The following is an 18,405-nucleotide window of genomic DNA, read 5'->3' as shown; positions in this document are numbered from 1 at the left end:
CCATTCACTTCAATAGAGCTTAGCTGCAGTACCAGACACGAACCAGGGAAAGTTGTGGCACTGTTTCAGTATAATAACAACAACCATGTTTCTCTTGTACATCCCTTTTATGGCTTCAGGCCCATGTTACGGAAACGCAGATTTTTTTTGTTACAGATTTCGCTGCATTTTTTTGTTTTGTTTTTGGAGCCAAAGCCAAAAATGGGAAATGGGATGGGAAATATTTAGGAAGTTCTTATACTTGTCCCATTTGCACAATCCACCCCTGGTGTTGGCGAAATCTGCAACAAAAAAAAGCTGTGTTCCTGCAACGCAGGGCCTCAACCTAAAAGGAACTTTCCAGGAGTCGAGTATTAATGGTCTGTACTTAGAAGCTGCAATTCCTGGTGCAGCCACACTTGTATGTGGAGTGCTGTATATGTGTAAAGTACAAAAGCCCCTTTATTTGACTGTCCAAAGGCCTACACAAAGGATTTATGTGTACCCCTTTTCTTCTATCCGTTATGGACCCCGAGAAGAGCCTGGGGTAACCATCAAAAAACTAACCCACTAAAGGGGCAGAATGTGCCTGAGATCCAAGCTGTCCCTATTAACCAATCACAGCGCAGCTTTCATGTTGTATTCTGCTCCTGAAAAATGAAAGCTGCTCAGTGATTGGTTGCAACTGAGACACCACTCTTCATATTTTCTGTGCTGGTGACCGCTAGGCCGTACGTTTGCCTTGTAATCTATGCCGGTTTATATAGTCAGTTTTCGGAAAGTGACGTGGCCATCGTGTGACCCGAGACTTGCAACTTTTTAGGCCCAGAAATAACAATAAATTTTCCCCAGTGCGTTAATAGCGTGTCAATAGTGTTAGGCATGGCGGTGTTCCAGACGGGGTGACATTTCCAGCCATTTTCAGTCATTTTCCTGTGCACGCGATGAATTATTATAAATGAAGGTTATTCGTTGCAGTAAATCAAAATAGGTCAAAAGTATTTACCAACAAAAAAAATCGACACGACGTGACATTTCGCTTACAAATACCAGTGGGCCGAGTCCGGAAATTATCCTTGCATGACGCAGAGTTTAAGGATCTGTCCGCAGCAAAAATGCAAATGAAATATCCGTAAAAACCGCAAAATGAAAAGTCTTTACTTAAATACTTCTGTCCAAATATCATTATAGACTGACCCAGATACAGCGGGAGTCCGTTACCGTACCATACATAGGCCGAGTTCACATCTGTGTTGAGGTATCTGTCTTTTATGCATAAAAAAATGATGAAGCAATGGATAGAAACGGATCAAGATGCAAATGAGCTCCAAAAAGATCATTTGCATATTATACACCGATTCACACACTAAAACACTATTTGACTCAGGTAACCCTAACCTATCTATCTGCAGTGCTGGGGTGATATGCTGGGTCTGGTGACACTAACCCATACCTCCCAACTTTTGAAGAACCGAAAGAGGGACAAAATGTACGGCGCGCATAGCGCGCCGCGGCAAATTTAGCCCCACCCACTTTTGTGTTGACTCCGCCCACTCGTTAATTTTTCATGTGCCCGCACACAGTATAATCCTCCTACAGTCACCCGTAAATTATGTCCCCCCTCTATCTCTCCCCCAGTTTCATATACACCCTTCATCTGCCCCCAGTTTCATGTCCCTCTTCCATCTCTGCCCCCAGATTCATGTCCCCTCCATCTCTGTCCCCTCCATCTCTGCCCCCAGATTCATGTCCTCTCCATCTCTGCCCCCAGATTCATGTCCCCCCATCTCTGCCCCAGATTCATGTCCCCTCCATCTCTGCCCCCAGATTCATGTCCCCCCATCTCTGCCCCAGATTCATGTCCTCTCCATCTCTGCCCCCAGTGTCATGTCCCACATCTCTGCCCCCAGATTCATGTCCTCTCCATCTCTGCCCCCAGATTCATGTCCTCTCCATCTCTGCCCCCAGATTCATGTCCCCCCATCTCTGCCCCAGATTCATGTCCCCTCCATCTCTGCCCCCAGATTCATGTCCCCCCATCTCTGCCCCCAGATTCATGTCCTCTCCATCTCTGCCCCCAGTGTCATGTCCCACATCTCTGCCCCCAGATTCATGTCCCCTCCATCTCTGCCCCCAGATTCATGTCCCCTCCATCTCTGCCCCCAGATTCATGTCCCCCCATCTCTGCCCTCAGATTCATGTGCTCTCCATCTCTGCCCCCAGTGTCATGCCATCCTCTCCTTCATCTGCCCCCAGATTCACGTTCCACCTCCACATTAAACTTACCTTCTCCTCCGCTCCCTCGCCGCTCTCTGCCCGCCTCTCTCGCTGACACATGCGGCTGAAGGAAGGAGCTGACACAGGTGGCTGAAGGAAGGAGCTGACCTGTGTCCGCTCCTCGCTTCGCCGCTGCCGCCGGCTCCTGGCTTGTACATTGCGTCTACAAGGTCAGCTCCTCGCTTCAGCCGCATGTGTCAGCGAGAGAGAGACGCAGCGGCGAAGCGAGCACGCGAGCAGCTTCAGCCGCATGTGTCAGGGAGAGAGGCGGGCAGCGGCGAAGCGAGGAGCTTACCTGTGTCAGCTCCTTGCTTCAGCCGCATATGTGTTCAACTCAGATCTGCGTCCTCTGGACCCTTTTTGTTTTATTTTCCCGGATATAACCAAAAAAAAACAAAAACAAAAAAAAAACACATATAAAATGCAAAAATTAAAAAAACACATAAAAATTAGGTGGTATGTGTCACCGAAAAAAGACAGAAATTAGTTGAATAACCCTGATAAAAATGTTATAGCCCTCAAAGCCGCACATACAAAAAAAAACCTGAAAATGTGTCCTGTCCTAAAGCAGGGAAATTGTCCCAGTGCTGAAGTGGTTAAACACATATTGGAATGTCAGGTCAGTCCCTTAGCTCCCCCTAGTGGTGACTACAGGTAGGCAAAATTTTATCTTTCGTATATAGGTAAACTATGTAGGGGATTTGGAGCTCTGTATCAGAAATCAGAGCTCTGCTCTCTATATACTGTAGGTATATAAAGAAATTAACCCATGCAGGATTTGGAACCGATTTGCATAAAAGTGTTTCTACTATGCTATATTGTAAAATGTACTTTTCCTTTAAGTCTCCCCGTGACAAGCACGTAACCCCGGCATAGAGAGAGCATCTTGTGATCACCTTATTTTCCGCTAAGTGCCGTGTGTAGGATGAATGTCGGCCGCATGTTCCAATTACATTATATGGAGAAATCATTATATTGAGCGTAGCGGTAGCGCCCCCTCTGGGTTCACACCAGGGGCTTTAAAGTTTAATAGAAGGTATATCCATTATCAACTCGATACCCTGTACTCCACTATTTCCACCTCTTGTTAAGGAAATCGATGGCAGCCATATGTAGCGCTATTGATTTTTTTGGGTTTGTTTTGTCCTTTAGGACTTTTTGAGCTATTTGCACCATACTCCATTATATTGATAAAGTGTAGGCGGTCATATCAATGGGAATGTAATGTTCCTGACTATCGCCGCCGAACCGTTCTATATGGCTGCTAACGCCAAAGCGGGTTCTTTTCCACCTCTTGTTGGAATGAAAGAACTATATAACCATACAGTTAAAGGGAATGTGCCATCTCAAATTTGACCTATTTTTTTTTTTATAGTTTCTTATTAAATTTATTTTTTTTTAAGAATTTTGGATATTTTTTAGAAAAAATTGTATTTAAAAAGTACCATATCCTGCAGTTATGACTCTGACTGCTAAGCCTAATGATAGACTGATACTTGCCAATTCTGTACAGCTTTCCTTTGTAGCAATCACCTCTTTTATATCGCAGACAGGATTACAATAGAAGATAACACCTCTATGGATTACATCTATGACCCATCATTACAGCCATTACTGGCAATAGATGATGTCACAGTTTATCTATACCTCCCAACTTTTGAAGAACTGAAAGAGGGACAAAACATGCTGTGCGCTGCACGCGCCGCTACAGATTTAGCTCCACCCACTTTTATGTTGACTCCGCCCATTCCCATTCATTTTTCTTGTGCCCCCACACATTATAATCCTCCTACAGCCACCCATAAATTATATGTCCCCCCTCCATATATGTCCCCTTTCATATACCCCCTACATCTGCCCCCAGTTTTATGTCCCCCATCTCTCCCCCAGTTTCATATACTCCCTACATCTGCCCCCAGTTTCATGTCCCCCATATCTTCCCACAGTTTCATATCCCCCTCCATCCCTGCCCCAGTTTCATGTCCCCTCCATCTCTGCCCACAGGTTCATATCCCCCCTCCATCCCTGCCCCCAGTTTCATGTTTCCCATCTCTGCCCCCAGATTCATGTCCCCCATCTCCGCCCCCAGTTTCATGTCCCCCCAATCTCTGCCCACAGTTTCAAGTCCCCCCATCTCTGCCCCCAGTTTCATGTCCCCCATCTATGCCAAGTTCCATGCCGTTCCCCACCCCTCTTTCATCTGCCCCCTTCATTATGTTCCACCTCAATGTTTAACACAAAAAACACTTATACTCACCTTCCAACGTTTCCTGCAGCTCTCTCCGCAGTTTCACTAACAGAGTTGTAGGCGCGATGTGACATCATCACATGGCGCCTACACATCCACTAGCCGGAGAGCAGCGACTAGTGGATGTATTCCTCCAGATGCAGATCTGAGTTGAAACTGGGACATACCTCCCGCCGACTGGGACCGCGGGACAGGACACCGAATCTGTGAATGTCCCGTGGAATCCGGGATGGTTGGGAGGTATGGTTTATCTCCTCCCCCTCCCTGCACAGAGCATGTCTAGAAAACTCTTCCATAGTCCTCAATGAGTCGACTCCAGGCTATTGATGCCTATAACCATGAGACTGCTGTAAAGCGTATCACTAATTGCTGTTAAAAGAGCAGAGAAGTTTAGGCAAAATGGCCGCCCCATAATCATATACTGCAATTTGGGACTTATAACAGGAGATATGTTTTCAGCAGGGTATGTGCTTATATATAGAGCCCTATATGCTGATGTAAGATGAACCTACAGGAAATGTTGCCCTTGATCTGTGACTTGCTGATGCCAGGATATCCATAAAAGCCACCGCACGTCAGATTGGAACCCCCGTCCTATTATCTGCCCATTATCTCGCCTCCACATCCGCATTGTAATGATTCTCCAGCAGATAACCGGGGACGCTGCTCGGGTCACAGAGATCTGTACGACAGATGATAAGATCTGCGCTCCCACATATAATCGTGAGAAAGTCTTGTGTCTGATCTTGAAAGGAGCGCTGACGCTCGGAGGATTTTGTCATGGGTGGATTTTATTACGGGGCTTAATGTTTCCTTTCATCGCAGATCATGTCGGATTTCTTTCTTTGTGACCTTCCACTTAATAAAACCCTCATTATTTCTCCTGGCGGCGAATATCGATAGAATGACGCCTTATCGCTGCTCGCTTAGTCATAGTCAGAGGTTCATGTGAGGAGTCTCCGGACACATAGCGCCATTTCTTATATTGTTTTTAGAAATTTTCGTTGGTTCAACGCTTTTGGGGTCTTGGGGTTGTCCGAGACCTAATGGTAATGGATACTGATGACCCAGGAAGGTCGATGATGTAGGAAAACATCAAACCTCTTAGGGAAGGGGATTGGCACTGGAGCAGTGAGTTTTAGGGGTTAAGGGTAGATTCCCCATACACTAAGTTTAGACGAATGTCCCTCCCTATGCACCCCTGCTCTGAAAATCTCAAAGTAGGGTCTACTGGCCAAGTGGTTGATACAGCGTACAGAGAGCCCAACACCCAAAAAATCCACAGTGTTACCATGCACTTGGCTAGTAGACCCTATTCTGCATCAACAATATAAGGGCTTATATCTGCGGAATGGCTGAACAGGTTTGAATAAACAAAACGCCAGAATGCTCAGGGTGAGAACGCCAATCAGATGAGGTAGGTCATTGGGCTTTTCATACCTAGTAACAGGTCATCCTTAAATGATACAATATGCAGTGGGCGAAGTGGGCGTTGGGGCTGGAGGTGGAGGCCGCAGCCATCATTGGGGTATAAATTTATGAATTTATTGCAATAGTTTTGTTTCTATCTCCATGAATCGGTATATATATAGGGTTATGGGGATAACGTCTCTCCTTGAGGAGAGACCACCTTCTCAGGTGTGTGGAGTCTTACAAAAAGCCATTTTCGCTCCACTGCGGGGGATTATGGGAAAAATATGCAAAAAATGGCTTCTCCTGTATCAGGGAACTAGATAACCCAAAACGTGATATCGACCACTGAGGCCACATGGCCAGAAGATGTTGGGGGTAATGGAGACGTCTTTTTGATTTTGCAGTCTGTATGAAGGATACGTGATAGTCCAGGTAGCCCCACATGGGATGAGCTGGGGTAGATGGTGATGTGACGAGACGTGGGCTTTATGAGCGATGAGGGCTAGACACTTACCTGCTGCTTTTAGGGACATTTATCTCAGCCCATTATAGTCTGTAAGTCTAGTGCCTTAACCCCTTCCTGTTCCTACATGTTTGCCTTTGTTATGGCGCTCTTCAGCACACAACATGTCCTTCCTTTCACAAAACACATCATTTACCATCCTGGTTCTTGGTATTGTTAAGATCTCCGTCACCCAATGTTCAGTACACGGTGTTACGGTACATCACTTGTAATCCTATCAGTGATGACGGCCACCTTATGACATTTGTACAGAATTTCTGCTGACGTATTTATCAGATTGATTGAATTCCATGAATGTATTGTCGGCATTGTACGCCTCGCCATCCCGGTGGGGGGGATTCAGACGCTTCATCTTTCTACTCTCGGAGCCAGTTGGTGGAGCGGTGGTGTGCTGAGATGCTTGGGAACCACCATGATATTTCCGTGCTTTGCTTCCGTGCCCTTTCTGGACATGATCCTTTGGCTGCTTTCACACATTTGCACGTCCTAAGTAGGGTTGAGCCAATCTTGAGATTTCAGAATCGATTTTAAAATCCGATTTCCGATCATTTTCCAGCCGATCGCGATTGTGAAATTTACTCGATCGACGACCGGAAAGATCTTTTCTCATCCCGATCGCTCAACCCTAGTCAATGCTTCTCTATGGGAAAAGTCACTTTTAGGGTTGAGCCAATCCTGAGATTTCAGGATTGATTTCAAAATCCGATTCTGATCATTTTCCAGCCGATCCCGATCGTGAAATTTGCTCGATCGCCGATCGGAATCCAATCTTTCCCGATCACTCAACTCTAATCCTAAGGTTTTGTTCACATAACATTTGAGCCTTGGTGTACTGTATATGTTGGGAAAGGTTCCTCAGTGCCGAAATTTACACCAACAGTTCCAAAAAGCCCAGTTAGTTTGAAGGGGCCAAAAGTGCACCCTTTTAGCTTTGGTTAGGCCAGTATACATTGTTTTAACTGTAAGTAGAAAATTGACTAGTAATAACCTATGGCAAACTCTTGACCTCAGAACTTATTCACACCTCCGCATTTCATGCAGATATGGTTTCAGCATGGTTAGCTGTTTTGAAAATTGGGAATGCAGCCATGTCCCATTCAAGTCTTTGGGACACCAGTGCAGTATCCATATCCGTCACTACTAAAAATATGGAGGGCAGTGCAGTGCCTGGCGTGTAAGCAATGATGGGAGCTGCACAGTCCAGGAAGCAGCTTATCTGTGGGGATCCCCTACACATCTAAAATTGATGACATGCCTTATGGATAGGCGTGGAAAACTGCTTTAATGTAGGAGCCTATGGGTAACACATATGAAATTATATGGGTTCTACAGCTGTATCTCCAGTGGTCCCATTGACCCAGTAGCACCTTTGAAATAACCAGGGTCTTGCCTTTCAGACCCCCACTCCTTTCACCTGGAGAGAACACCCTTGTTCTTGTGATCTGCAACTTGGTACAAAGTAGACATTTGCTTGGACCTGAAGTTAAAGGGGTTGTCCCATCACAAGGATCCTATCTATACTGCTTGTTAATGTGGATGTAAGACTTTTCCTAAATACACTGCTTCAGCAAAACTGCTTTGTTTGTCCACTATCTTACTTTATTCAATTCTTTGTGGCCACAGCCCTGACTTAGCTGCTCCTGAGTCAAATGATGTATCTGCTGCTCTCAGGGGGGAGGGAGGAGGGGCTAAGTGCAGGCAGTGAGCCTGTGTCTCTAGCTATTCCTGTGTCTACACCATGTGACCTAGGTCCTGCACTCAGATAGGGGAGAGGAGCTGCTTTAATTTCTTCTGTTCTCCCAGTTATCAGGCTAGCTAACTCATTTGTGTTCATTATGGCAGAGACAGGCAGTCTCTGTATGTAACACAGAATGGAGTTGCTGCTGCCTGTACTTCATAGTCCAATATGGGTGGGCGGAGCTACACGCGAATTTGGGGGCAGAGCTAAACGGCAGGTTGCACATGAAACCCCGCCCACCAAATGATGCAAGAAACCAGGAAGAAAGAAGATTTTACAGCAGTAAAGACTGATGAGTATGTGAGGTGGGAATACCCCTTTAAAGGGACAACTGAGTAAGTTGCCAAGGTGGAAAATCCACTTAAACTTCTGTCCCATCCAAACGTCTCCCTTATGGGTACTGGGCTACGTATTCGTTCCGAGTGGTTATACTCCCACTTACCCAATCCACTGAAACCTATACAGTCCTATACGGTACTACATGTTTATAGCTGGATACCTTTTAACAATGGTTTTGCCTGTACCTAGGATTTACAAATCCCTCTCTGGCAATGTGCGTTGCACCGCAACATCGCTCCGTTCAGGTCAACTGTTCCAGCTTCAGTCAACTTGGGGAATGGGAGCACCACTATTTAGGGACTTAGAAGGGGACACGGTGACCCTTCATTCTCCCGATCCAGGTGGTCCCATAGGTCAGACTCCCACGATCATAAAGCCCTATGGATCACTTCATTAGATAGCAATACCTCTTTACCGTCCTCCATGAGAAGTTTTCGCCTGACCTTGCTACATTTCCAGAACATATTAATTTTGATTCTTTATAAATGTTCTCTTTCATGTATTTTAGATGTTTCTTCCTTTGATCAAATGCAAATGGGAAACATTCATTGAACCACCCAAGCCCCAGAGATCGCCTTTCATGTCCAATCTTCAGTAGCCGCTCATATTTGATGACACCGGCGTATTAGTTGCCAGAAAGTAAATCTAATTATGTATATGTGGTCAGAATAACACACAGACACGTATTATAGCAAGTGGAGCTGACGGTCACAATTTGTTCCTACACGCGATTTATTGACCTTTCTAAAATGATTGCTTTTATGTCTGGGAATGAAGGGTATCTAATGGTGGCCTCTAGGGAGACCGCCCGCTCGCTCGCCCGCCAACATCGTCTACTAATGAAATATGTCATGTGTTTCATATACTAATACATTACAGAATCAATTACCGTCCGTCCAGACCGATTTCACGCGGACATCATAATTTGGTGCAATTATACAGAAATGTGTTAAAATTTTACCAGTAGTACAGACGGCTTTTTGTAACAAGAGAAGCTATAAGATATAAAGGGTTAAAGAAGTGGGTGCCTATGTTATACAGGGTCTACAACCTGAGGTTAGAGCCCTCGGCTCCAGTTGGACATTTGGGAGGAGCATGTTTAGAGCCAATCAGCACTGCTGAGAAAATTCCTTTTCAGTTGGACGCCAAACCAACACCAATACCAAACCGTCTTTAGGGAGCACCCGTAATTCTTAAAGGGCGTCCTAGAGATGAGGAGTGTACATATTACCCATATGAACAACCAGGGGTACAACTAAAAATGCTGGATGGAAAAGAGTACTCTAAGGGTCCGTGCACACAATGTAATGCAGCGCTCATTCTGACACGTAAACATGTGTCAGAGTCAGCGCTTCAAAATAGAATCCCATTGACTTCAATGGGTTCCGTTTAGTGCACGCTACACATTGAAATCAACGGGTTAAATAGCCTCCCATTGATTTCAATGTGTAGCGCGCGTAAGACGGAACCCATTGAAGCCAGTTGGTCATGATGTCAACACCCTCCACGTGACTACTGAGACCCAATCACAGGCCTCAGTGCCGACATCACAGAGGAGGTGGAAGACTCATTGGGCATCCAGGACTTTGCAGAGGTATGAGTATTTTTTATTTGTCCACAACTCTCCTGGGCCTCCAATTTTTATATTCTGGGGTCTAAAGGCCACATTTGTTTGCCAGCCCCAAATACGTTGCTAGACAAGGGAAATTTGGGGGTATTTTATCATCACAAATTTTCAATGACATCATATAATGAATCACAAAATTACTGTATGACTGTTTTTTTTAGGCAGGTGTTGGTATCTGGTGAGGTTGAACTGCAATAGCACATATAGGAGTGGCTCTGTTTTTGGAAGAGAGTGACCATATTCTTCCCGGACGCCACTTTTTTAACTTTTAATAGAAAAAAATTTGCACCGTCAATATATACGTTAGCGTCTTCTCATGTGGTGCCATGTATACGTATATTTTTATTGTACCAGAGGCCAGGAGTCATCAGGACCACCCCCCGGATCTCCTGATCAGCTGATCTGCACAAGTCCAGGTTCTGAACTACCAACATTTAGCCATAAAGTTTTATTTGGCCAAATATCTTTCCCTGCAATGCCCAATATTGCAGTCAATGGCTGACCATGTATTATTCAGGCTGGCCCGATCCACCAGATTATGGGCTGTTAATACCTAGCAGTTCCCTATTCTAGGTATGGACTCTAGGTAGGGACTCCCAATCTTGGTAAGTTACATATGCCCTAAATAAAACATAAATTGGAGTTGACTTTCAGAATGGCGTCTATATTAGCAGTCAATGGCAACTTCCTCGGTGATGGGTTTGTGGATCTCAAAAATGTTGACTCAGACTTGGAAGAAAACAAGTACAATAATAGTTGTGACGTAGATTCTCGGAGGATTTTCCTTCCAGCAATGTCTTCCCTTGTGAAACAACCTGTCAGGATGTGTGAAGATGTTCAGACAGCCCATCGTGTGGATGGCAATGGGTCCAACAACAGTAAACATTTCTTGGGGCTTAACCTCTTCAGTATTTTGCCTGATTCAGGACCGATCATGGTGGTACCCATAGCTGTGTATACGGCCTTCATTGAGCACTGTCTATACAGCGATTGGGATGGCAATAAACCTTCCCTGCCTTCTCAACGGGACCTCCAGCTGTAGTTACTGCTTAATACCGAAAGGGTGTACAGGTATATCCTTGAAGAGTGGACCACCTGGATGTATATATAGTCTATGGGCGCCTGGAACTGGTTAAGCAAATGCAGATATATGCACTTTCTGTCAAAGGAGCTTTTCATTTATGGAAATAAAAAGAAAAAACTCTGTTCATTTCTTTTAATTAAAAACTAGATAAAAATTTAATCTGCGGAATAAAATTACCGGTGACGTTACCAGTCCGTCTAGCTTTATTACAGTTTTCAAAACCCAAAAATATCAGTTTGGTTTGCATCAATACTTGTGGGCATAGCGATTTCTATTCTTGGCGGTAACAGGCAGCTAGCCAATGTCGTACAAGAAGACGTAAGCAAGGAATACTATTTTACAAATATAAAGGGTTTTAAAAATTTTGATATAAAAATTTCCTCTAACCATCTTAGTGGTGACATCTTTTGCCTTGATCAGTTGCCAATGGATGTAGCCATGAATGCAGGAACTTTCTATGGTCTGGGACTTGTCAGAAACTCAGCCATGATGTCCTTATTGTGGAAGGGACACTCCATGTATGAGAAGATAACCTGGACACAATAAGGACATCATGGCTGGTTATCAGGAGGACACTACATGTATGAGAAGATAACCTGGACACAATAAGGACATCATGGCTGGTTATCAGGAGGACACTACATGTATGAGAAAATAACCTGACCACAATAAGGACATCATGGCTGGTTATCAAGAGGACACTACATGTATGAGAAGATAACCTGACCACAATAAGGACATCATGGCTGGTTAGCAGGAGGACACTACATGTATGAGAAGATAACCTGACCACAATAAGGACATCATGGCTGGTTATCAGGAGGACACTACATGTATGAGAAGATAACCCGACCACAATAAGGACACCAAGGCTGGTTATCAGGAGGACACTACATGTATGAGAAGATAACCTGACCACAATAAGGACATCATGACTGGTTATCAGGAGGACACCACATGTATGAGAAGATAACTGGACCACAATAAGGACACCATGGCTGGTTATCAGGAGGACACTACATGTATGAGAAGATAACCTGACAACAATAAGGACATCATGGCTGGTTATCAGGTTCTCCCAGCACAATGTCGACTCCAGATAGCGGTTAAAACTTAACTTTTATTATAGTAGTAACACAACTGATTAAAAGTTCATATTGTGAGCAAGGAGACTGGTCCCAAGCCTACGCATTTCGGAGTAATGCTACTCCTTAGCCATAGATTTCCAAGATGGCGTCGACTTTAGTAATGAGAGGGATTTTCACACAATTCCACAATTATTATATAGCCACAGGAGTAATGTCAGACAGAGATCCGCCAATATTCACAAGAATGGGGTTCCCTGTCCTGTTTTTGATTGGAGTGATGGTCGCACATGTGCACTGTCACTCATTGATCTCCATAGGACTGACCAACATAGACAAGCACTTGGCGATATCTATCAGTCCCATAGAGATTGACTGAGAAGCATCACAGGTATAACCATTGCTCCATTACCATGCGATCTCCATTCTCGTTACCGCTGGGACCCCAGGGATCAAACACCTATCCCCATCCTGTGTCCTGGTGTGGAAGTCCAGTGGGCTACAATTTGTGTATTGGGAGCTTTCTACCATAAAACCAGATCTGTAACCACTATAAATATACAATATATTAGGTTACATTCTCCAGACCAGAATATTGGATTGTGAAAAAATGGACAGGTTTCTGTTCTTGTAGTCCATTCCTTTCACATCCCAGCAGGGAGAAGAAGACTTTTTCTTTATAGGAATGGTTTTTCATCTTTGCTTTTCTAGGATACAAGGATACAATCTGGGATTATAAACAAGTGAGCAGCAATGGCGGGGCTCTCCTTTAGATAAGGCCGTAGCTGACTCAGCATCCTACGTCTTTCGTTCCAGCTTCCTGTTGGAAATTGTACCCTACAGGTGAATTGCTATAACTCCATTGCCTTGACCAAATACAACAGTGCAGAAAATCAATAGCCATTTGCTAACCATTTAAGAGCGGCAATAACCTAATGCTGTTTCCAAAGCACAGACTATACGGATGGAGCAGAACTTAAGGTTGCATTTAACTCTTTGGGGCCAGGGTTAACCCCTGATATAACATATTTGACATAACATGCTACCTTTGTAAGTGCATTGTGTGCTGCCTATCTTGTGCTAATCCTGGATATTATACTCCAGAGCTGTATTCATAATTCTACTGAATTATTGAAAACAGACAAGCTTGCTGACAGATACATCCCTAACAGCTCCTGTTTTGCATTGCAGCAAGTTTTTTCATGAGATTACTGCATAATACCTGGTGTGAAGATTTTACTTCTCAGAAAGAAAAGCACTATAGTGAGCTCTGTGCAGAAGAATAACTGCAAGATTTTTGCTCTGAAGCTTTCAGAATTGTGAATGCAGCTCTGGACTGTGATACAGCCTGTAACTGAGAGTAATAATGAATGAATTGCCCCATGGTGGGACTATTAAAGGATTATCTTATCTTAATGCAGAGTATTCATGAAGCTGTTTTCCCTATCCATGGTCCAGAGTGCCCCTTTTAAATTGAAGGTCTGAAGACCACAGGCCCCCTCCCCTCCTTCTGCCATAGCCTGACATACATGAATAGTACAGGCGGTTGAAAGAAACTTTGTAATTTACTTTATCAGAGAGAAACACCTCTTTCTGCTTTTATCAGGCTGTTTCCTGCTCCACCTCCTCCTGCTAAACTGACTTTCACTCTGAAAATCACTACTGAATCCATCTTAGGTCACATGACTCTGATTACTCATGTCGTTAGATGTCTATTGGGGAGAAGTGAGCAGGAATTGCAGAAGATAAGAGAATAAAGACAAATAGAAGCTTTCTATCACAACCAAAGCACTCCAGCAGTTCATTCCTATCAGTACAAGTCAGTACTTCTCTTCATATGTCCTGCATGATCTTAGGACTGTTTCTGAGTGTGAGTAGAGACAGTAACAGAACAGATTCTCCATAATTTAGCTAATCTCCAACCCCCCGCTCCGCTATTCACTGCTATGGCGCTGTAAGCACCGTGGGACTTTAATGCAGTGAATGAAGGGCTGGTCAGGAATTACATAGTTACATAGTAGATGAGGTTGGATAAAGACATGAGTCCATCAAGTCCAACCTATAACCCTACAATCCCCTACGATTGATTGATAGAGCACCGTTTAGATTAGACATACCCTGGCTGCTTGTAGACATAGACATGTTTTTTATTATTTTATTGCACTTTCCGCTTTTAGATACTTATACAGTTTTGCTTACAAAAATTCCCTATTTTTCACATCTCGCTCTCTAATCTTCATGGCGTACATAGTTTCAAGGTCATATGAAGGTGAAACCTGACTTATTATTTTACTGCTGACGGTCTGTAGTGTACTCATGTGTAGGAAGCTTTCCCCAAGGCCAGAAGAATGACAAGGACTTGCCCTTGGTATTTTGCCGATCCTTGGAATATTTTCTTTGTTTCCTTCATGACTCATTGGGTTAGAGAGAATGAGTGCTCGGAATCAGCCTACAGTATTACCGGAATTATATATTCCTATTAATATGGCAGAGATGGAACTTGTGTGATTTGTGATAAAATATATGATTGAAGAAACCTGATATCAGGTAGCGGTGCCCTGCTTGTTGGCTATCTCCTCTCTATCCTGAGTTATAGTTATAAATAAAAGTTGTGTATTTTTATAAGTGCAATACATAATGTATTTTATACTGATCCTGAGTTACATCCTGTATTATACTCCAGAGCTGCACTCACTATTCTGCTGGTACAGTCACTGTGTACATACATTACATTACTTATCCTGTATTATACTCCAGAGCTGCACTCACTATTCTGCTGGTACAGTCACTGTGTACATACATTACATTACTTATCCTGTATTATACTCCAGAGCTGCGCTCACTATTCTGCTGGTACAGTCACTGTGTACATATATTACATTACTTATCCTGTATTATACTCCAGAGCTGCACTCACTATTCTGCTGGTGCAGTCACTGTGTACATATATTACATTACTTATCCTGTATTATACTCCAGAGCTGCGCTCACTATTCTGCTGGTACAGTCACTGTGTACATACATTACATTACTTATCCTGTATTATACTCCAGAGCTGCACTCACTATTCTGCTGGTACAGTCACTGTGTACATACATTACATTACTTATCCTGTATTATACTCCAGAGCTGCGCTCACTATTCTGCTGGTACAGTCACTGTGTACATACATTACATTACTTATCCTGTATTATACTCCAGAGCTGCTCTCACTATTCTGCTGGTGCAGTCACTGTGTACGTACATTACATTTGTTATCCTGTATTATACTCCAGAGCTGTGCTCACTATTCTGCTGGTACAGTCACTGTGTACATACATTACATTACTTATCCTGTATTATACTCCAGAGCTGCACTCACTATTCTGCTGGTGCAGTCACTGTGTACGTACATTACATTTGTTATCCTGTATTATACTCCAGAGCTGTGCTCACTATTCTGCTGGTACAGTCACTGTGTACATACATTACATTACTTATCCTGTATTATACTCCAGAGCTGCGCTCACTATTCTGCTGGTGCAGTCACTGTGTACATACATTACATTACTTATCCTGTATTATACTCCAGAGCTTCGCTCACTATTCTGCTGATACAGTCACTGAGTACATACATTACATTACTTATCCTGTACTGATCCTGAGTTACATCCTGTATTATACTCCAGAGCTGCACTCACTATTCTGCTGGTACAGTCACTGTGTACATACATTACATTTGTTATCCTGTATTATACTCCAGAGCTGCACTCACTCTTCTGCTGGTACAGTCACTGTGTACATACATTACATTTGTTATCCTGTACTGATCCTGAGTTACATCCTGTATTATACTCCAGAGCTGCGCTCACTATTCTGCTGGTGCAGTCACTGTGTACATACATTACATTACTTATCCTGTATTATACTCCAGAGCTGCGCTCACTATTCTGCTGGTACAGTCACTGTGTACATACATTACATTACTTATCCTGTATTATACTCCAGAGCTGCGCTCACTATTCTGCTGGTACAATCACTATGTACATACATTACATTACTTATCCTGTATTATACTCCAGAGCTACTGGCGGTCATGTGTGTAGACAGACACATCATCGTTGCAGCCAAGTAAACAGTGACTGTCGGGAACAGTTCTGGATCTGGTTCTGGATTGGTGGGGCATTTACTAGATATGTCTGAGGTCTTCTCTTATGTTTTGCCTGTATTTCTTCCTGGTTAGATTGTGTCCGATTTCACTCATGACTAATGGACTCGTAGTGTGTTGAAACATTATGGCTAACTCCTGCTCCGTCTCTCTTCAGGTCAGCTTACCTGGTTTGGTTATGAAAGTCCTCGAAGTTTTTGGGATTACATACGGGTTGCATGTTCTAAAGTATCCCACAGTTGTATCTGTAGTATTGAGAACATGGAAAATGTCAGCTCCTCAAGAGCAAAGGTAAGAGATTCTGAGATGTCGGTACTAAGTGCACAATGCCAGTGACTACTTGCAGTATCACTATAACCTTTCAGTGAACCAAGATCTTTGCGAATGGTCCTGCTTATCTGGTGGGAGTCTGGTGTCAGGTAGAAATGAATACAAACCGCACCTTTCATTGGCCATTTTAGGCCCCAGAATCCTTGCGGAGACCCAGCTTGTGTAGGGAGTCTTACAGACATTGCATCCTGGGAAAAAAATATGCAAATTAACACTCTGCATAAGGAAGAATAATGTCTCTCTAGCGCCATCTATAGGTAACTACTCTTTAAGGCAATGCCTGACTCTCTGTAATGGTTTTCCAGAACTTATACATGGTATTGCAGTTTAGTTTCAACATCTTTGCTCCCAATTATCAAAAAACCAGGTCCTGGTGGGATGGGGGAGGTTTCCTTAGATTCAGCTCTGACTGTCCTCATTATGGAGATCCCGCTGGTTTAGACTGTTTTCAACTTGGGATATCCCCAGAAATAATTAAAAAGGGAACTTGACAATCCTATCTTTCATATGACACCAGAACCACAGTTCTATGCTTTATAGTGCCTGATATAAGCCTTTGAAGTGAGCGCCCTCTAGCCCCAGCTTCCCTGTGTTACACCTGTATTCACTATACTCACAGTCTAAAGCAGTGAAAATTTCTGCTGCTAAGGCTTAGTCCACATCTACACTGGAGTCCCCATCTGGGCTCTGTGTGTAACCGCTATCACAGCGGACCTCCTGTCCATTGCTCCAGTCCTCCGACTGATAGGCCAACGCTAGTGTGAACCCTGCGTAACATTGGAAAAGAATACATAGGGGTCACAAAGTGGATTTCAGTGCAGGGTTTCATGGAGAGGAACCAAAATCCGTTATTATCTGGAGACCGGCTTCTCCAACTCTGGGGATTAGCTTTATATAGTCACTGGGGCAAATACTTTGTTGCCATTGGGATGTGGTTGGGAATTGGACAAGGCTCTAGCCAACTGGAGAATTTCCAGGGCCCCCAGTCTTCTGAGTATTGTATTGGCCATAAGTTTTTCCTTTATTCTTCCATATTCTTACATTTTAGGGTAGGGCTTGGATCCGAGTTGCACTTATGGAAAAACGCCTGTCTGAATATATCACATCTGCACTGAGAGACTATAAGACGACAAGGTATTGTACGCTTTTATGTGCGTTTTCATGAATGCTATATATCCGTTTCATTATGGTGTATACTATGGCGGTGACATTATTCGCCCATCCTCTACATACCTGCTGACGGGCTCCACATAGCAGACATCACCTTCCTGGAATGTACAGGATTCTAGTATGGCGCGGTTGTTTATACCATGAGTGCTAGTATTTTATTATGTATATTCACTTATTATTACGCTTCATGCCAAGAGAATGGACCTGATTCATGTTGAGGTCCGCGCCTTGTCGCCAATCTTGCAAATCCTCCACTGTCTAGACAACATAAAGACCAGCATTTAATACACCAGTCTTGATAAATCTGCCCCAAAGTGTATTATAAAGCTGCTAAACTTTTTATCGTAAATTGCAAAACAACAGGCTTTTCCCAAGGGACTCTGTTCACATGGGTGCAGTATGTGCCCATTTCAGAGCTGGGGGAATACATGTCCCCTGTGAAATA

General features: G+C 43.7%; 1 protein-coding gene across 2 annotated transcripts in view; it reads left to right on the top strand.

Moving 5' to 3' along the window:
* Positions 1-18,405, top strand: part of RUNDC3B (RUN domain containing 3B) — a 109,071-nt gene that overhangs the window by 38,091 nt on the left and 52,575 nt on the right. For both annotated transcript variants that reach the window (XM_075271742.1, XM_075271741.1), the window contains exons 3-4: positions 16,618-16,751; positions 17,839-17,924. In XM_075271742.1, the coding sequence (XP_075127843.1) occupies positions 16,618-16,751; positions 17,839-17,924 (220 nt within the window). The remainder of the gene's footprint in view (positions 1-16,617; positions 16,752-17,838; positions 17,925-18,405) is intronic.

Source organism: Leptodactylus fuscus, chromosome 4 (assembly GCF_031893055.1).
Source record: "Leptodactylus fuscus isolate aLepFus1 chromosome 4, aLepFus1.hap2, whole genome shotgun sequence".
Classification (NCBI taxonomy): Eukaryota; Metazoa; Chordata; class Amphibia; order Anura; family Leptodactylidae; genus Leptodactylus; species Leptodactylus fuscus.
This window is presented reverse-complemented; position numbering and strand designations above follow the sequence as displayed.